The 21,302-nt window shown below is 38.1% G+C and overlaps 1 protein-coding gene and 1 long non-coding RNA gene across 11 annotated transcripts in view; one reads left to right on the forward strand and one right to left on the reverse strand.

Annotated features, from left to right (window-relative positions):
* Positions 1 to 21,302, reverse strand: part of LOC116663053 — a 150,236-nt gene that overhangs the window by 61,201 nt on the left and 67,733 nt on the right. For 8 of the 10 annotated variants that reach the window (XR_004319091.1, XR_004319084.1, XR_004319089.1 and 5 more), the window contains 2 exons: positions 4,737 to 4,850; positions 34 to 188 (listed from right to left, as the gene is read on the reverse strand). Coding sequence is in view for 1 of the 10 variants with exons in the window: in XM_032477525.1 (XP_032333416.1) it covers positions 34 to 188 (155 nt within the window). In the remaining 9 variants the exon portion in view is untranslated. The remainder of the gene's footprint in view (positions 1 to 33; positions 189 to 4,736; positions 4,851 to 21,302) is intronic. The other 2 variants (XR_004319093.1, XM_032477525.1) reach the window with 1 other exon arrangement.
* On the forward strand, positions 3,377 to 6,997 carry LOC116663054. The gene is made up of 4 exons (XR_004319097.1): positions 3,377 to 3,699; positions 4,214 to 4,302; positions 4,817 to 4,861; positions 6,030 to 6,997. It is a non-coding gene; the product is annotated as an uncharacterized LOC116663054 (long non-coding RNA).

Below are 21,302 nucleotides of genomic sequence, written 5' to 3' on the forward strand. Positions count from 1 at the left end.
CCTTCACCGAGAAACACTTAGAGGGATACTCACATCTCCAATGTGTAGCCATCCTAGTCTCTGTGACCCCTTCCTTAAAGTCCACATCCAGGCTGGCCTGAGGATCAAGAGAAGTCTTGGTTCAGGGCTGCAGGCTCCAAGATATGCACATGAGGTGCTTGAGAAATTAACAAAATCAGCTTCAAGTTCTGGAAAAACAAATGGTAAGGACTGTCAAGAACTGTGCAGAGTTTACTCTATTTGTAAGTTAACTACTTACTCTGTTACTGTTCTATAAATGCTGGAAGAAGACACAAGACTCCTGAGTCAGACAGATATAAAGGATTTTATTACTCATAGCACAGACCTAGCAAGAGCTTTAGCATGTTTGTTTGTTTGTTTGTTTGTTTTTTGGCATCAGAGCCCCATGTTTACCACGTGCCATGGGAATGGCATGGGATGCCTGCACATACAGTGCACTGTGTGACAAGAGAGCAACACTGAGGTTCGGTGATTCACTGCTTTTATAGTAAGAAGAAGCACACCTGATCCTTGTACAAGAGGGGGTATTGATGTATTTGTCAAGGTTACTTGTTGCAGACACAACCCTGAGAAACAGCCTGGAAAACAGCTGAGGATTTGTATTCTTGGCATACCCAGTAAGAAGAACCTTGAGGAATACTAAAGGCCCATGGTGGTCTGCCTCTCTCAACAATGACTGGCAATGGATAAAAACAAGTGGCTGATGAAAAAAAACTCAAAAAACTGGCTTTCCCTGTGCTGGAAGAGGTCCCAGGAGAGACACTGTGGTTAGAAAGGAAATCAACTAACAAAGACCCCATAAATTATGTTTACTGATTACTTCTTTGGCTGATAGGGGAAACTAGGGTTCTTTCATCTTTATCAAGGAGGAAAGAGAGACAGAAGATATCGTCATAGGGACAATATGAATGTTAAAGAATTTATGGTAACTTGAGAAAAGTTTGGAAAAAAACTTCAAGGGGCAGGGCAGGGGCAGGTGGTGGTAAATAACAGTGGAACAAGAAAGTAGAATCAGCCCATTTGGCTGAATGAAATGGAAGAAATGAGAGCAGATGGTAACTTAAACCTTTCCTTGGTGCTGTTTGTGGAGATAGTCTCTAAGGTCTTCCCTTCATGATTCCCACCTCCTGGTGTTCATGCTTTGTGTAATCCCATCCTCCTGAATGTGGATGGACATGTGGTCTGATTCTAATCAACAGAACACAGCAAAGGTGATGGGATGTCACTCGCATAATTATATTACATTATGTAAGATTGTCTTCTAGTATACCCACTCTAGAGCCTACTTTTTGGCTTGATGAAATGGCCATGTTGGGAAAGCCCAAGTGACAAAGAACTGTGGGGGGGAGGGCCTCAAGGAACTGTGGGTGGCCTTTAGATGTTGAGGGTGGCCTCCACCTGACAGCCAGGAAGAAGCAAGGGCTCTCAGTCCTACAACTGCAAAGAAATGAATTCTGCCAACAACCTGAGCGAGCTTGGAAGATTCTTCCCAACTCAAACCTCCAGATGAGACTAGCCAACCCCTTGATTGCAGCCTTGTAAGACCATAAGCAGAGGACCAAGCTGGACTCCTGACCCACAGAGACTGTGAGATAATAAACTCATAATCACATTTGTGGTAATTTGTTACATGAGTGTAAGAAACATCTGTAAGGCAGAAAGGCATATGTGTGCAGCATGGAATTTGTGTGTGTGCAAGGCACACCCTAATTCCACAGCATGAGTTAAGGAAGAAATAGGGAAGGAGAATGCATCTAGAGAACTCCTCTCCCTCAGCTCATCCTATAAAGACATGTAGCTATGGAGAGCCTGCAGCCCTCCTAATAGACTGGAACCATTTCATCCTGCATATTAGATGCAAATTACCCTGTGGTCTTCATTTCACTCTTGATATGGCAGTAGCAGATATTTGTAAAAGGCTCAAAAATGTAACTAGCAGAGATCTAGAACATGGGGAGGGGTGTTCCCATGGTATTAGTAAAAGCAAAAGAAACCTTTGAAAAGGCAAGCAGGGAAGCAACCCAAATCAGTGGGTTTCACGGGTATAAAAAGGAGCTCCAGATTTTCTTTGAGTTCAGGAAGGAGGAACAATCGAGATAGTTCCCACAGCTCTACACAGAGTAAGTGTTCAAAAATTTTTTCTTGAAAAAATGCTGAAAAGACGACTGGGGAAAGCAGAGTTTATTTGCAATCACAGCGTCAGTACCCTCTCTAGTTCAATGCAGAATAGAGGGGATTAAGAAGACCAACTCTTCACAACTCATTCCTAGAAACTGTAATCACAAACTCATTTTCTGCTTTCTCAGAAGTGGAGCCGGAATGGTGAATCCATGATAGGTACGGTGATGGTAATAGGTAATCAGTACAACAGACATGGATGATTTCTCTGATCACAGGAGAGAGCTACTGAATTTGGTGATTTAGTCAGTTTCCATTACACATCACATTTCTTTTGGATACATACCTCAGAGTAGAATTGCTGGGTCATATGGAAATTCTTTTTAATGTTTTCAGGAACCATGAAACATTTCCCACAGCAGCTGCACCATTTTACATTTCCACCAGCGATGCAGCAGGATTCCAGTTTTTCCACATCCTCACAAACATTATTCCCACCCTCGCCTTTTTTTTTTTTTTGATAATAGCTTTCTGTGGGTGTGATGTAGTATCTCATTGCGGTTTTGATTTGCATTTCCCCAGTGACGAATGATGTTAAGCATCTTTTCATGTGCTGATTGTCCATTTGTGTATCTTGTTTGAAGCAATGTCTCTTCATGTCATTTTCCTATTTTTGAATTGAGTTAGGTTTTTTTGCTGTTGTTGAGTTGTAGGAGTTCTTTTTCTAATTGGCTATTAACCCCTTATCAGATATATGTTTGCAAATATTTTCTCCCATTCCATGGGTTGTCTTTTCACAATCAAATGATTGTGTCCTTTGATACACAAGTTTTAAATTTTGATGCACTCCAATTTATCCAGGTTTTCTTTTGTTGTCTGTGCTTTTGACGTCAGACTTAAGAGACCATTCCCAAATCCAAGGTCATGAAGATTTTCCCCTCTCCTTCCCTTCACAGGTTCCTTCCAGGAAGTTCTAGGCCACAAGCTCAGATGTTCTGGGCTTGCCGCCTCTGCTACGGCGCTGGCCCCACACCGTCAACGTCCGTTCCAGAGCCGGCGCGCTGGCGCGGAGCGCGGGGAGTAGGCGGCGCGGGTGGAGCAGCAGGTTGAAAAGGCAGCTGCGCGCGCACGAAGCACACCCACCCTCTCCGCCACCGCGCGGCTGTGGCCCGTGCGCAATGCGCATGCGCCTGCGCAAGATGATTTCCTCGGGCGGAGGGTGCGTGCCGTGCCTCGCCCCGCCCCGCCCCGCCTGCTCTCCTGCGCTTTGACGCGCGGTCCTCGCGCCTCAGCTGATGACTGCGCGCTGGAATGCGGCGCCGAGGGACGGTCGCAGCTCGACGCGGGCTCGACGGCCCACTCTGACGAGCTGTGGGTCCGGATGCCAGTGAGCGCCCCTCACCAGCACCGGGCTTTGCGGCGTTGGGACTGCGGCAGCCTGACCGCCCTCGGTAAGGCTTGTGTCCGCCTGGAGGAGGCGGCCCGGGAAGGGGCTCCGCGAGGGCTACTGCGGCTCCCAGTCCTGCTGAAGCGTCCTGCCGCCCGCACCTGCCCGGGGAGGTGAGAATGACTCATGCAGCGGCCTCGGCCGGGCCTTACCTCTCCTACTGAGGTCAGCTGCCTACGCAGGCCTCCCGGCCCACGGCCGTCAGGACCCCCTCGCAGAGGCCCCACGGCAGAGGGTCCAAATCAGCCTTTACAACGTGCTTGGCTGGCCCAACTCTTCTGTGCCCTGTTTTCTGAGATTATTGGTCTTCTATCCCCAGGAGCAAAGCTGTACCCTGATGTGGCCCACTTTTTGCTGCAGCAGCCTTACCCTTCAGACCATCCAGTTAGCAGTTCTGAGAGCTGTAATGTGAACTTAAACACCAAACTAGATTCTTTGAAGAAAGGGGGGGGGGGCAAAAAAAGTTAGAAGTTATGAAGCCCCCAGCAGCTCATTATGCAGCAGTAATTGAAGAAATACAAACGATATGCTGAGGCTCTTTTTACTTAAATTGGTTTTTTTAGTATTTTATTTATATTTTAGACCCCATGTTTCCAGATGAATTCAATTTTTGTATCACAAATACAGTTCACTTCATCGTGTAGGGGATACAAGGAGGAACTCATTCTGTCCTTACCATTGTGAAACTTACCAGTAGAGAATAAATACAGTACAAGGTAAGTACAGTGCTATATATTGCTATCACTTTAAGACGCAAAATGCTAGATACTAAACACTGTATATATTATGTAATTTAAACTTCAGGACATCACCATGAAGTAAGTAACATACTTTCATTGTTTACTGTATACAGATGTAGAAAGTAAGGCACAGAGAGATTAAGCAACCTGTCCAAGATCACATAGCTATTAATTAAGTGAAATTTAGGTATTCTGACTCCAGAGCCCATACTCTTAACCCTTGGTATTACTGTACTGCTTCCAGAACCACATTGAGAATATGCAGGATCCCAAGTAAATGTTTTTGCAAGGACCCTGATTATGTAAACAATCTGATTAAAAGTTGTATTATTACATTCATCACCCCACATAAGGTATGATGCTTTGTTAATGAAGATTTGGGGTAATGGGTAAAAACAAATGGTACTTACATATTTACTTACTGCCATATCAGTGTACATAAAGATTCTTGGTACTCTCTAACAGCGATATCTTTTTATATTTATTTCAGATGCATCATTCCTGGCTAATTTCACATCTCACACCTGAGAAAAAGGTAATGATAGTATTATTACTCACAGGATTATGACTCTTCAGAACCTATTTGTCTTGAAACAGTATAGACCTTCTTGCCTCTCTGTTTTCCTAATACCATTTATTTAATGCTAGTTACATCATGAATTAAGGCATCACATCATCCATCTTGTCACCTGTGAATACTGGCTTCTGAAGATTTTCATTGGTTGCTACAGTGTTTCATTAATGATGAGCACAAATGCAGGTCTTACCCAGAGTATGTAGTCAGATGTGAATGGTAATTTTGTTTTCTAGATTGTTAAATTTACCCTTTGGAATTTGATGATATAAATGTAGAACAACGTATCATCCACTATGTCTTTTCTTGAATTCTTTAGGCCACAATCACAATATTCCTAGAATAATATCTTTTAGTGTTGACTGCACCCTAGCTTGCTTACACTGCTACCAGCAGCAGAGAGAATAGGTGAGAGGCCACTGGCTGGTCAAAAGAGCAATCCCACGGCTCAGGATATCCAGCTCTCTTCTAGCATGACATAAGAACGACCAGGGAACAACCCTTCGTGATAAACAAACTAGGAGTAGGAGGGAATTTCCCCAGCCTAATAAAGTACATCTACAAAAATCCCACGACTGCATCACTTAATGGCAAAAGACTGAATACTTTCCCCATTAAGATCCAGAAAAAGAAAAGAATGTTCACTCTCACTCCTTATATTCAACATTGTATTGGAGGTTCTAACTAGATCTGTCAGGCAAGAAAAAGAAAGAAAAGGCCTCCAGTTTGGAAAGGAAGAAGTAAAAATAAATCTATTCACAGAACACATGATATTATACATAGGAAATTCTAAGGAATGCACTTAAAAACTATTAGAGCTAATAAATGAGTTCAGTGAGGTTGCAGATTACAAGCTCAATATACAAAAATCAGTTGTATGTCTATACACTTGGAATGAATAATCTGAAAATGAAATTTTTAAAACCTCCATTCTTAATACCATCAATAAGAGTAATACTTAGGAATAAATTTAACAGAAGAAGTGCAAAATGTATACTCTGAAAACTGAAAAATTATTAAAAGAAATTAAAGAATATCTAAGTAAAGATTTTTTTATGAATCATTTTGCTAACCTGAAACCAACACAGCATTGTAAATCAACTATACTTCTATTTTTTTTTATTTTAAGAAAAAAAGTTTCCTTTTAAATGTCATGTTCATGGATTGGAAGACAACACTATCAAGATGACAGTACTTCCCTGGATTGATCTACAGATTCCAACACAGTACCTACCAGAATCCCAGATGACTTCAGTTATAAAAATTGACAAGTTGATTCTAAAATACACATGGACGGGAGTGGGTGTTGGGTAACTCAGTGGTAGAGTGCCTGCTTAGCATGCACAAGGTCCTGGGTTCAATCCCCAGTATCTCCATGAAAAACTTAGTAAATAAACCAAATTACCTCTGCCCCCCCCAAAAAAAATAAAAATAAAAAAATAATAGAATGCACATGGAATTGCAAGGGACCTTGAATAGCCAGAATAATGCTAAAAAGAATTAAGTAGGAGGACTCACATTTCCCAATTTCAAAACTTACTACAAAGCAACAGTAATTAAGACAGTGTGTTACAGGCACAAAGAGAGACATATACATCAATGAAATAGAATTAAGAGTCTAGGAATAAACCCCCAAATCTATGCCCAACTTATTTTTGACAAGAGTACCAAGACCATTCAATGGGGAAGAATAATCTCTTCAACAAATGGCACTGGGACAACTGAGTATCTACACGCAAAAGAATGAAGTTGAACCCTTACCTTACACCGTCTACAAAAATTAACTCAGTGGAGCTAAAACTGTAAAACTCATTTATAAGAATATATAGGGGGAAATCATAATGCCATTTACTTGGCAATGATTTATTAGATATGACACTGGAGGGACAGACAATAAAAAAATAAATTGGACTTCACCAAAATTAAAAACTTGTGCATCAAAGGACACTATCAGGATTGTGAAAATGTAACATGTGAAATAGAAAAATATTTATAAACCATATATCTGATAAAAGGACTTCCATCTAGAATATATAAAGAATTCTTACAATGTAATAACAAAAAGACAAACCAAATTCTAAAATGGGCAAAGGATCTGAATAGATGTTTCTTCAAAGATACACAGATAAGTACATGAAAAGATGCTCAGCATCATTAGTCATCAGAGAAATGCAGATCAAAACCACAGTGAGATACCACTTCACACCCACTAGAATGGTTCAAATCAGAAAGTCAGATAACAACAGGTGTCGGCAAAGATTTTAAGATACGGGACTCTCACAACGCTACTGGTAATAATGTAGAATGTGGTACAACCACTTCAGAAAACAGTCTGGCAGTTCCTCAGATGATTAAACGTAAAGTTACCATATCACCCAGCAATTCTGCTCTTAGGTACATTTCAAGAGAAATGAAAACATGTCCACATAGAAACTTCCACACGAATATTTATAGCAGCTTTATTCCTAATAGCCAAAAGGCAGAAAGAACCCAAGTATTCATAAGCAGATGAATGGATAAGCAAAATGTGGTATATCTGTACAATGGAATATTTTTCAGTCATTAAAAAAAGAATGAAGTATTAATGAACTTTGAAAACATAATGCTAAGGGAAAGAAGCCAATCACAAAAGATTACATACCATATGATTCCATTTATATTAAAGTATAGTATAGGGAAATGTATAGAAATAGAAAGTAGATTAGTGGTTGCTTAGAGCAGTATTGGGGAGGCCATCTGGGTGATAGCTGAAAGGTAGAGGGTTTCTTTTTAAGGTGAATATGTTCTAAAACTAGTGATGGTTATCTATGAATATACCAAAAGCATTGAATTGTATACTTTAAATAGGTGAATTTGATATGTATGGTATGATATGTGAATTATCTCTCAGTAAATGTTTTTTTTTTAAGTGCATGTGTTCTGGAGTGGAGAGATCTATGTTCATTTATTTATTTTTTTTAACATTTTTTATTGATTTATAATCATTTTACAGTGTTGTGTCAAATTCCAGTGTAGAGAACAATTCTTCAGGTATACATGAACATATATATATTCATTGTCACATTTTTTTTCCTCTGTGAGCTACCATAAGATCTTGTGTATATTTCCTGGTGCTTTACAGTATAATCTTGTTTATCTATTCTACAATTTTAAAATCCCGTCTATCCCTTCCCACCCTCCACCCCCTTGGTAACCACAAGTTTGTATTCTATGTCTATGAGTCTATTTCTGTTTTGTATTTACGCTTTGTTTTTTTATTTTTGTTTTTTAGATTCCACATATGAGTGATCTCATACGGTATTTTTCTTTCTCTTTCTGGCTTACTTCACTTAGAATGACATTCTCCAGGAGCATCCATGTTGCTGCAAATGGCGTTATACTGTCGGTTTTTATGGCTGTATAGTATTCCATTGTATAAATATACCATCTCTTCTTTATCCAGTCATCCGTTGATGGACATTTAGGCTGTTTCCATGTCTTGGCTATTGTAAATAGTGCTGCTATAAACATTGGGCTGCAGGTGTCATCCTGAAGTAGGGTTCCTTCTGGATATAAGCCCAGGAGCAGGATTCCTGGGTCATATGGTAAGTCTATTCCTAGTCTTTTGAGGAATCTCCATACTGTTTTCCACAGTGGCTGCACCAAACTGCATTCCCACCAGCAGTGTAGGAGGGTTCCCGTTTTTCCACAGCCTCTCCAGCATTTGTCATTTGTGGATTTTTGAATGATGGCCATTCTTACTGGTATGAGGTGATACCTCATTGTAGTTTTGATTTGCATTTCTCTGATAATTAGTGATATTGAGCATTTTTTCATGTGCTTATTGATCATTTGTATGTCTTCTTTGGAGAATTGCTTGTTCAGGTCTTTTGCCCATCTTTGGATTGGGTTGCTTGGTTGTTTCTTATTAAGCCGTATGAGCTACTTATATATTCTAGAGATCAAGCCTTTGTCAGTTTCATTTGCAAAGATTTTCTCCTATTCTGTAGGTTGTCTTTTTGTTTTACTTATGGTTTCCTTTGCTGTAGAGAAATCTATGTTCAGATCCCAAAACTGTAATTAGTAGATATTTTATCTGTCCTTGGAGGTAGTTTCTTAATATCTCTGAGTCTCAGTCTCTTCATCTGTGAAATAGGGATAAATTTAAATAATGCATATAAAGCACTTAGCATAATGCCTGGAATGAAATATATTTAATAAGTGTCAGCCATATTGCCCAAGATTACCTAGTTGTTTGGTGCTGGAATCCTAATTTCACAAACATTTCAATGTCCTTTATATAATATCCTCTTTAGCCCTATAGACCTGAGGACATAATAGGGATGGTATATGGAAAGTTTATATATTGTATATGATGATGTGTTAGCTTGGAAATGTAGACTTTCTTGGTTTGTTGTTAACTCACTGCTTTAAATCTTCTTCCATCACCTCAAACTTATTCATCATATCAATTACCTCTTCAGATAAATAAGCTGTCTTTGATTTGCAAATGACAGACACTCAATTCAAACAAGTGTGAGGGAAGAAGATACATTTATTGGTTCATATAAAAGGAAGTTGTGAAGTCCAGGGACAGAGCCGAGTTCAGGTACTCAAAAAATATAATTTCTCTCCAGTCTTGGATCTGATATTCTCTTTGTGACCCATTTCACTGACAGTCTCTCCTAACTCTTCTTCTGGACTGAACTCTCTCCTCAACTAAGCCCTGACTTTTGGGCTTCCATGTTCGTCCCTGCATTGTCCTATTTTAGCAAGAATTCTACTAAGTCATTTTAGCCAGAATCTCCCATCCTTGGTATCTAATCACCCTCAGTGATCTCCTTGATTTCCTCATCTTCCACCAACCCCCAGCTGATGTCTGATCTCCCTGGCCTGCTTTCAGCAAGAATCCTGTGAAGTTGATTTAGCCAGAATCCCCGTCTGGCCGTGATGTTTCCTCTTAGTAATTTTCCATCCACTGACCCCCTATCCTACTCCTTGGCTATAAATTCCCACTTTTCCTTGTTATATTTGGAGTTGAGCCCAATCTCTCTCCCCTACTGCAAAACCCAATTGTAGTGGTTCCCAAACCTATTTGATAGTACCCCTGAATAAAGCCTGCCTTAACATTCTGTAACAAGTATCAGGAATAACTTTTTTCTTTAATATTACTCCCACTGAGCCTGGGTTTTGCCAAGCTGGGACAGTAGAAACATGGCTACAGATAGTTCAGGATTATGTCATCCCAGTTTACCAACCCCAGGGGAAAGATAAAACATCTCTTTTCAAGCATCTGTGTAAAAAAAATCTAAGAGATTTCTCACAGCAGCTGTGTAAGGATGCATTATCAGAGAAATCTTAGGGGAATTTTATCAAGAGAATGCATACTAATGCCATATATCACTGCATTGGACTATATATCGTGTTCTTCCCCAGTACTAAAATGTTTATCTTACAGTACTTAAGGGTCTACAACAGCACTAAAATATATATCTTGTTTTAGTACTTAAAAGGTCTCCTATAAGGAGCCAATCCTTACTGACTAAAGAGAGTGTAAAAGGCGCCTATTTCAACTGCAGATGGCATTCTGGCCATCTCATCATCCTAAGGCACTTTCTTTGAGGAAGGCCCTTTTAGTATTGACAGTCTGATGGGATTGGTGACCCTGCTTGATACACCCACTATAATAATGGAACCACTCATGCTTCATGCTCCCAAACTGCTTAGTTTCAAAGGAAACAAGTCTTCGCTCCCTTTTCAACTCCTGTCTTCACATTCCATACCTCACCCCTTTGCTTTTTTCTGACCTAACTCTGACCTCTTAACTGATTCAGAATGTGCTGAGTGCAGAATGCTCGCCAGATGGTTTTTTTAAATAGACTTTATTTTTTTAAAGCCATTTTAGGTTCACAGCAAAACTGAGTGGAAGGCACAGAGATTTCTCCTTTACCCTCTGTGCCCCCCACCACTCACCCGTCCTCCCACATTATCAGCATTCCCCACCAGAGTGGTACATTCGTTACAGTTGATGAGCCTACATTGACTCGTCATCATCCAGAGGCCATCGTTTACATAAGGATTCACTCTTGGTGTTGTACGTTCTGTGGGTTTGGGCAAATGTATAATGACGTTTATCCACCACTATAGTATCACACAGAGTGCTTTCACTGCCCTGAAAACCCTCTGTGTTCCGCCTATTGATTGCTCCCTCCTTCCTAACCCTTGACAACCACTAATCTTTTTACTGTCTCCATAGTTTTACCTTTTATGGAATGTCATAAAGTTAGAATCATGCATATGTAACCTTTTCAAATTGGCTTCTTTCACTTAGTAATATGCATTTAAGTTTCCTTCATGTCTTTTCCTTTTGGGAAGTCAGTAAGATATGACTTCCCCACTAAGAAGTTACACTTTGACTCAATACCTCTTGGTATATCTAAAAAGATTTTCTTCTGGAACATATCAAGTGTTCTAAAAGATCTGCTCTTTACTCCAGTTTTCCCTAGGGTATTTTTGGCAGAGAGTCTTTAATACACGTCCAACTGAGTTGATGCTAATATGTGTCATCACCTAGAATGTAGTTCTTGACTGGCAAGTTGAACGTACTCCAGATTCTTCAGGGGCCTCTTTTGTAGCCTGGTTTATGCTTGAAAAATAGGTAATGTTTTTAGATGGCTCACTGCTAGGCCATGGGATATGCGTGTCCCCTGAGATACAGTGAAGAAATACACTGAAAGAGTAGGACAGTTAGGTGGGAGAACAAGGGTTTGTTCATGTTGAATCAGGGACCTGTTAGAATTCTGATACCAGGAGACTGTAGACAAGCCATTTGAGAAGGAGGCTTTTTGGATGAGTTAAGGTCAAAGTGAAACAGAAAAGCTTACTCACCATCAGACAGTAAGTTTATTTTTTGAGGCAAGTTTTGAGGTTGTGTAGTGGGCAGCCAAATCAAACAGGGGGGCCATGGAGTCATCTTTCTTTCATTTAAGATACTATTACACAGTCCATTCACATTTAATGTTATTACTGATATGGTTAGATTTATGTCTGCCATTTTGAATTTGTTTTTTCTGTGTCTCAAGTCTTTTTTGTTCTTTTCCTCTTTACTACCTTCTTTTGCATTAAGTGAATGTAGTCTAGTACCCTTTAATGATTTCTTTTGATGATCATACCAGGTAACAAATTTTTTTTATATACACTTAATTATTTCCTTAAGATAAATTCCTAGAAGTGGAATTATTGAGTCAAAAAATTGGCACATTTATAAACCTTTGATATTCATAGCCACGTTTCTCTCCTGAAGAGTTGTTGCAAGTTTACATTCCCATCAGCAAGGCCTTTATGTGTTGTTGACTGATCCTAGGTATCAGTCTCTTAGAGGGTTTAACTTAATTCATTATAACTGGCTCTTACATAAATACTGAAATTTGAGCTGAAATCTAGTAATTTAAGGCTGATTTAATGTTCAGAATTGAGGATCAGCTATGAAATTAGCTTTCTTGGTAATTAGCACCTGGTATTATTTAATGGTGATTATCCTGATGAATTTCCAGAAAAAAGTATAGCTTTTTATCTCAGATCCTACCATATCTCAGCTAATCTCAGAATGAGAATGAGGACGAGGACATATTATTGATCTATTTGACTAGAGCCTCAGCCAACCTTAACATTGGAGAGATTTAACACAAAATGCTTTCTTTAAACCAAGTCATTCTGAGTTTGAGCATAGGTTCAGGCCTAATTCCTAACACTCTTTCCTCTATAATGTACAATCAAGATCTTTCTCCTAGTTCTTTGTGATGATGGGATAGTTCTGTACCTTGATAATAGTGGTGGTTACAGAAATTTACATATGTGATAAAGTGGCTTAGAACCATGCACACACATTGTATCAGTGTCAGTTTCCTGGTTTTACTATGTTAACATAGCTATGTAAAACATAACCATTGGGAGAAATTGGGGAAGGATACATGGGACCTCTGTGCTATCTTCAGTTTCCCATGAGTCTATAATAATTTCACAGTAGAAAGTTTAAAAAAGAAATCTTCCTCTAAGCACTACCAAAGGAACATTTTAAATTTATTTTTTGCATAAATTATGCCTTCACAGTTTTACTCTCTCCCCTTTTCCACCTAGCCCATTACCATTATCCCATTTCTATTACTTCTCTTAACTTATTTTCTTCTATACACTTCTCATATATTTTTATGTAATACAAGCAAATATGGATATATATTACTTTTTCCAGGTTTCCCACAGAAAGGGTATGTGTTAGTCTGGGTCCTCTGAAAAGCTATTGCCAAGACAGAATTTAAGAGTAATTCCCAGAGTTTTAATTGTTATGTCAAAGAGAAAATGTATTTGCAATTTATAATAAATATTTCTAAAATTGTTCTCCATAGGTGTTTAGTATTTTGCAATCCCGTAGGCAAAGTAAGAGACTGAAGAGTTGGTTTCTTCTCAGCTTGCCAGAAGAATGTACTGTCAGACTTTTGAATTTTGTAAATCTGGATTTTGTGATGTGATTTTAATTTGCATTTATGTTATTATGAGTAAGTTTGAGCATCTTTTCGTAGTTTTAAAAGTCATTGGTATTTCTTTTCCTATGGACTGTCTGTCCTTTGCTAATATTTCTACTGGGTTGGTAGGTACTCTTCATGTATAAAGGAGATTAGCCTTTGTAATAAGATTTGCTACTTTTTTCAGGTTGTATTGTCTTTTGGCTTTCTTTATGGTGTGTTATGCCATTCAGGAGTTATTCTATGTAGTAGAATATATTAATCCCTTATTTTATGGTTTCATAGTCTTAACTAGACTTTCCTCTCTCCAAGGTTCTAAAAGAAGAATTCCATGTACTCTTCTAGTATTTTTATGTGTGAACTTGTTATGTATGATTTTTAAAATTAAATCTTCTGTTGAGTTTATCCAAGTGTATGGTACAAAGTATGCATTCACCTATTTTTTGAGGTAGAGTTGATTTACAGTATTCTATTAGTTTTAGGTATACAACATAGTGATTCAAAATTTGTATTGATTATACTCCATTTAAAATTACTATAAAATATTGGCTACATTCCTTGTGCTGTGCAGTATATCCTTGTAGCTTATTTATTTTAAACATAGTAGCGTGTATTTCTTAATCCCCTACCCCTGCCTTGCTCCTCCCTGCTTCCCTCTCCCCACTGGTAACCACTAGTTTGTTCTCTATGTCTGTGAGACTGTTTCTGTTTTGTTACATACATTCATTTTATTTTTTAGATTCCATATATAAATGATAACATACAGTATTTGTCTTTTGCTGCCTGACTTATTTTACTAAGCGTAATATCTTCCAGGTCCATCCATGTTATTGCAAATGGCAAAATTTTGTTCTTTTTATGGCTGAGGAGTATTGCGTTATGCGTGTGTGTGTGTGTGTGTATGTATGTATGCTACATCTTCTTTATCCATTCATCTGTTGATGGATACTTAGGTTGCTTCCATATCTTGGCTATTGTAAATAATGCTGCTATGAACATTGGGGTGCATGTATCTTTTCAAATTAGTGTTTCGTTTTCTTCGGCTATATACCCAAAAGTGGAATTGCTGGATTATATGGTAGTTCTATTTTTAGTTTTTTGAGGAACCTCCACACTGTTTCCATAGTGGCTACACCAATTTACATTCCCACCAACAGTGTACAAGGGTTCCCTTTTCTCCACATCCTCATCAATGTTTGCTATTTGTAGACTTTTTGATGATACCCATTGCAACAAGTGTGAGGTGATATCTCATTGTTTAATTCGAATTTCTCTAATGATTAGCAATATGAGCATCTTTTCATGTGACTGTTGGCCATCTGTATGTCTTACTTGGAAAAATGTCTGTTCAGGTCTTCTGCCCATCTTTGAATCAAGTTGTTTTGACATTGAGTTGTATGCACTGTATATATTTTAGATATTAACCCTTTATCAGTTATATCATTTGCAGATATTTTCTACCACTCAGTAGGTTGGCTTTTCTTTTCCGATGATTTCCTTTGTAGAATAGATGACCTTTTAAAAGTTCCTGTCACTGAATCCTCAGGACTCATTGGGTGGCTGGGTGCTGCCCTCTAGTGCCTCTGGCTACCATCTAGTGATACCTGCTACACTTCTGCATAGTATAGTGACCTGCTGTATGAGTGCTGGTGGTCTTGCTGCCTGACACGGCTGAGCCTTCCTGTTCAGCTTAGCTCTTGGGCACTAATAAAAATGCTCACATATAAAAACGTTGCTTCTGAATAGCAGCAACCGTGCCTCTCTGTCCCTAGCACCTGGGACATCTAAGATGTTCGCTAGTATTTTCTAAGAATGAGACACAGCAAAACTCTCTTGTAAGGCTTATGTGGAGGGAGAAAATCACAGCACTGGCCTGTCTGGATTTTTCTTTATGGAGCTATGATATGACCCATCATACATGTGGATCAGTAACTGTGGGGTTCCCTGAAGAAATTCTGTTATAGCAATAATTGTGATGTGGTAGCATTATCATGGAAGCAGGGTCTGGCTCTAGCAAGTTTTCTAGAAAAGGTTGAATCTGAATCCTTTATAGTTGTGTAGCCCTCCATGGTTCACTATAAACCATGAGGCAGGAAAGGCAAATGTGGAGGTCTGTACCCACATCATTAAAAATGACAGTGTGTTCATTACGTGAATGTGCCCTTGTTTAGGAAGACACTGATCCCACTGTCCTATCCACACAAGCACCCTCCATCAGTGGTACCGAATCAATAAATAAAGCTGTACTAAAGGCCTATTCTGCAAAAAAAGGCATAAGATTGTCTTTGGCTCTAACTCCTCAGCTTGGAGATAGGAGCAAGGGCTGGGTGAGTTCCTGTAGAAGAGTTTGCAGCAGATGGTTTTAACGTCTTAGTGGGATGACAGTAACAATGGGTTATTTGGTGCATTGGTTGGAACTGGTGCCACGTTTGCTGACTTTGATGATTTTGTCTGGGGCAAGAAGTCAGGCTAGTGGGAGACTGAAAAATGTTGCAGCAACAAAAAGGTGGCAGCAGCTGCAGGAAGCAGGAGCTGATTGAGTAGGAGATAAAGTATTCTGTTCACTTTCTCTTCATCTAGTTGGTGAGGGGGAGTCCCATACTAAGGTTCTGGGGATGGCCAAAAAATGCATGACACCTGACACGGAACCCGTGCGATTGACAGCAGTTTATTAATCACATTTATTCACAGCCCGAGGAGGAGGACACAAAACACCATGTAGTGCCATACTGGGCTGCTCTCGGGAATAAACTGAACAAACGGGCGGTAGGAGGTAGGCTTAACAGTAACAAGAAGGTGAGGTGACTCTTGGTTCCCACAGGAGGATGTGATTGGTTTGTATGAGTAATTCCACAGGCTGCTGGGAGGTAAAGCCCATTAGGTTGAGGATGGGTGAGGTGCAGCTGGTCCAGCTGACAGGGAAACTAGTGAGTAGGGGACCTTTCCCACTGGGTGAGGGGCATATCTGGCAAGAGTAGAACTCATGGTTGGGCCTTTGGGACCCTGTAAGGCTCAAAGATGTCAAGGCAGCACATGAAACTTTAGGCTTTATAATACATACAGGGCAGTAATAAAAGATTAAGCTACTTTGTAGGTTTCTTAACCTACTATTAAAAAGTTGACACAAGATGCTTTTTACTTGTATATTCACCTTATTTGATTTTTGTTAACCAATCGTTCAGTGCTTTTTGGTAGAAAAAGTCTTCTTGTTCTTGTATATGGAATTTTCAAGTTCAAGAAAATTGTTGAAGGAGCTCAAATCCATCTCATGTTCAGGTGGGACTATTCCTAAATTACCTTAAATGTAAGGATCTATTTTGGTTTTGAAAAGATAATAAGGACTTTTTAAAAAATAGCATGTAGTAATTGTTTTTTTGTCTTAAATCATTTTAAAAATATTCTTAATTAGGCCTGGGGAAAAAACCTCATGAGAATTGGATTTCTGGTAATGGCTTTATTGAGATATAATTCACATGCCATATAATTCACCCAATTAAAGAGTAAAATTCAGCAGTTTTTAGTATATTCACAGAGTTAGGCAACCATCACCACTCTCAATTTAAGAACATTTTCATCACCTCAAAAGAAACCCCGTATCATTTAATCATCACCCCTCAACCTTCCCATCCCCCAACCCTAGGCATTCACTTAATCTACTTTATGTATAAATTTGCCTAGTTTGGACATTTAATGTGAATATAATTAACAATATTGGTCTTTGGAGACTGGCTTTTTTTAACTAAGCAGAACATCTGAAAGGTTCTTCCTTGTAGCACATATCAGTAGTTCATTCTTTTATGGCTGAATAATATTCCATTATATGGACATGTAACACATTTGTTTATCCACTCACCAGTTGATGGGTATTTTAGTTGTTTCTGCCTCTGGCTATTATGAGTAATGTTGCTATGAACATTCATGTACAAGGTTTTGTATGGGCATGTTTTCATTTCTCTGGGTGTATTCCTAGAGTAGAATATGGGTCATATGGTAACTCTGTGTTTGACCTTATGAGGAGCTGTTTTCCAAAGTGGCTGCACCATTTTACATTACCACAAGCAGTATATGAGGGTTCCAATTTCTTCACGTCCTCACCAACTCTAGTTATTACCTGTCTTTTTTATTATAACCATCCTAGTGGTTGCAAAGTGGTATCTCACTGTGGTCTTGATTTGGATTTTTCTGATGACCAGTGTTGTTGAGCATCTTTTCACATGTTTATTTGCCATTTGTATATCTTCTCTGAAGAAATGTCTATGCATGTCCTTTGCCTATTTTTTGGATTTGGTTGTTTGTCTTTTTGTTGTAGGAGTTCTTTATGTTTCTGGATACCAGTCTTTTATCAGATATATGATTTGCAGATATTTCTCCTATTATTTGGGTTATCTTTTCATTCTCTTGATAGTGTCCTTTGATGCACAGAAGTTTTCAGTTTGGATAAAGACTAGTTTCTCTATTTTTTTCTTTGTTTATGCTTTTGGTATCATATATAAAAACAACATTGCCAAATCCAAGGTCATAAAGACTTTCTCCCATATTTTCTTCTAAGAGTTTTATTGTTTTAGCTCTTAAGTCTTTGATCCATTTGGAGTTAATTTTGCATCTGGTATGAGGTAGGGATCCAAATTCACTCTTCTATGGATATCCTGTTGTCATAGTACCATTTGTTGAAAAATTCTTTTCCCCATTGAGTTGTTTTGACACTCTTGTCAAAAATCAGTTGACCATATATTTGAGAGTCATTTCTCAATTCTCAACTCTATTCCATTGAGATATATATATAGATATATATAGATAGATAGATAGATATATCTGTCCTTATGCTAATACCATGACCATGCTGTATTGATTACTGTAGGTTCATAGTAAGTTTTGAAAGCAGGAAGTGTGAGTCTTCTACACTACTTTGCATTCTTTTTCAAGATTCTTTTGACTATTCTAGATCCCTTGAATTTCCTTACAGGTTTTAGGATCAGCTTATGAATTTCTGCAAAGAAGCTGGCTGGAATTCTGATAGGGATTATGTTGAATCTGTAAATCAACTTGGGGAATATTGCCTTTTCGGCAATATTAAATCTTCCAATCTGAGTACATAAGATATCTTACCATTTATTTAGGTATGTTTAAAGTTTTCAACAATGTTCTGTAGTTTTCAAAGCATAAATTTTAAACTTCATTTGCTAAAATTTTTCCTCAGTATTCTTTTTTATGCTGGTGCATGTGGAATTGTTTTCTTAATTCCAGCTTTGGATTATCATGGTTAACTTAAGGTTCACTTGAAGTATGACATACATACATAAAAATAGACAAATCTTAAGTGTACATCTCAATAAATTAGCAGAAAGTGAACACATCTAAATATCCACCTCCATGATGTTCAAGATACAGAACATTACTAGCACCTATTGTATCCCCTCCTAATCACCTCCCACCTTCCCTTCTCCCTAAAGGTAACGTCTCTTCTGATTTCTAACATCTCTGTTTGAATTTTATATAAATGGAATCATACAACATCTATTATTTTATTCAACATTATTTTTGTGAGATTTATTCATATTGTTTTATGTAGGAGTAATTTATTCATTTTCATTGTTGTATAGTATTCCATTGTATGAGTATACCACAATTTATCCATTCTACTGGTGGACAAATTTGTTAATTGCTTTTAGTTTGAGATTATTTTAAATAATGCTGCTTTGAACATTCAAGTATGTTTTGTCTTTTGGTGAACATGTATATACATTTCTCTTGGGTATAAACCTAGGAGTAGAATTGCTGGGTCATAAGGAAATGCATATGGTAATCTTTAATAAATCCTTCCAGTTTTCCATTGTGATGGTACCAATTTACACTTATACCATGTATGCATGGGAGTTTTAATAGCTCCAGAGCCTTGTCATTTCTTGGCATTGTTGATCTTTTTAATTTATCCTTTCTGGTAGGCCTATAGTAGTATATCATTGTGGTTTTAATTATTTATATTTTTGTGACTTCTAGTGAGATTGAAAGCCAGCCATTTAGATATCTATTCCTGTGAAGCACCTATTCAAGTCTCTTGTCCATTTGCCTACTGGGTTGTCTGCCTTTTTCTTATTGATTTAGGTATTTTTTCTTCAGATACTATGGATGCAATCCATCTATTGACTAAATGTTATATATATATATTCCCCTTCTGTGGCTTGCCTTGCCACTCTCTTACTGGTGTCTTTTGATGAATAAAAGATCTTGATTTTAATGTGGTCTGATGCGCCAACCTTCCTTTATGGTTAGTGCTTTATGTGTCCCTTTGAAGAACTTTTCCCTGTCCTCAAGGCCATGAAGATATTCTTCTACGTTACATTCTAGAAGCCTTCTGATTTGCTGTGACTACCCTCAAGCAACAGGTTGGGGCCCCAGCCTAAAATGTGACTCTGATGTCAAGACTGATGTTGCCACAGGCACATGTCAAGAGGGTATGAGAGGTTTTATTGCTCACATAGGGGAGGTCTCTTGGGAGAGCAGAGCAGGACCCCCAAAGCAAGTCCTGAGCAAGCAAAGAAAGGAGACTGCCTTGGAATTTTTATTGTGGATTTGATGTTGAGGCCAGAGTGAGGGTTCCCATGTGTGGGCAGGGACCTTGTGTGGTTTGAATCTCCCACTAGTATCAAAGGAGAGAAACCTAGGTTTTCTTATCAGTTTCCCAGATATTCGGCATGAGGGGAAGAGAGAGTGCTGAGGCTTTAAAAAGCCATCAGCAGTCAAACATCAAAAAATGAGTCAGACTCTTTATTATGTGGTTTTACTTTTGTCATTTAGATATACTGTACATCTGGAGTTGAATTTTGAGTATAGTTTGAGGTAGAGGTTGCTTCATTTTTTTTTAACCTAAGGATATCCAAATGATCTACCTGCATTTACTTAAAAGATTCTTCCTTCTCCACTGTTCTGCAGTGCCACATTGTTATAAATCAAGTGTCTATATATGTATAGGACTTTCTTTATTCTCTGTTCTGTTTCATGGTAACACTTTGTCTATTCTTGCACCAGTATCACAGTATCTGATTACTGTATATTTATGATAAGTAATTCACATATAACATTGTATTAGTTTTAGGTGTAAGCTTTATAATAAGTTTTAACACCTGGTAAATGATCCCCTTTGTTCTTCTTCAGGATTGTCTTGGCTAATCTTGGTTCTTTACATTTCTTTGTTTCTTTACATTTTAGACTCAGATTGTCAGTTTTCTCACACACACACACAAAGATTATCACTGGAATTTAGATTGATATTTCTTTGAAACCACAGGATCAATTCAGGAGACATCTTTATGATATTGAGCCTCTTAATACATGAACATGGTATATTCCTCATTTATTTAAGTTTTCTTTAACTTCTCTGAATAAAGTTTTATAAATTATGCATGGAGCTCTTGCCTACCTTTTGTTAGATTTATTCCTGGTTGATTATTTTTGGCGACTTGGTAAATTGTATTAGTTTTATTTTCTAATTTTTTGTTGCTAATGTATAAAAATTCTATTGACTTTTATATATTGGTCTTCTATCTAGTAACCTTTTTAAATTCACTTCTTTATTCTAAGAGTTTTATCTGTAAATTCTGTTGGATTTTCAACATATAAATCAAGTCATCTGTGAATTATGGCTGCTTTATTTCCTCCTTTCTGATCCTTACCTCTTCCCTCTTTTTCATGCCTTATTACATTGGCTAGGACCCCCAATATAATATTGAATATAAAGAGTGATAGCAGGCATATCTATCTTACTCCTTATCTCAGGGGAAAAGTTTTCAACATTTCTCCTTTAGATATGTTTGCTTAGTAGATACTCTTTATCAGATTTCTTTTATTCCATGTTTGAGGAAACTGCTTATCATTCATGAGTGAATGTTTAATTTTATCAAATTCTT

This window comes from Camelus ferus, chromosome 4 (assembly GCF_009834535.1).
Source record: "Camelus ferus isolate YT-003-E chromosome 4, BCGSAC_Cfer_1.0, whole genome shotgun sequence".
Taxonomy (NCBI): Eukaryota; Metazoa; Chordata; class Mammalia; order Artiodactyla; family Camelidae; genus Camelus; species Camelus ferus.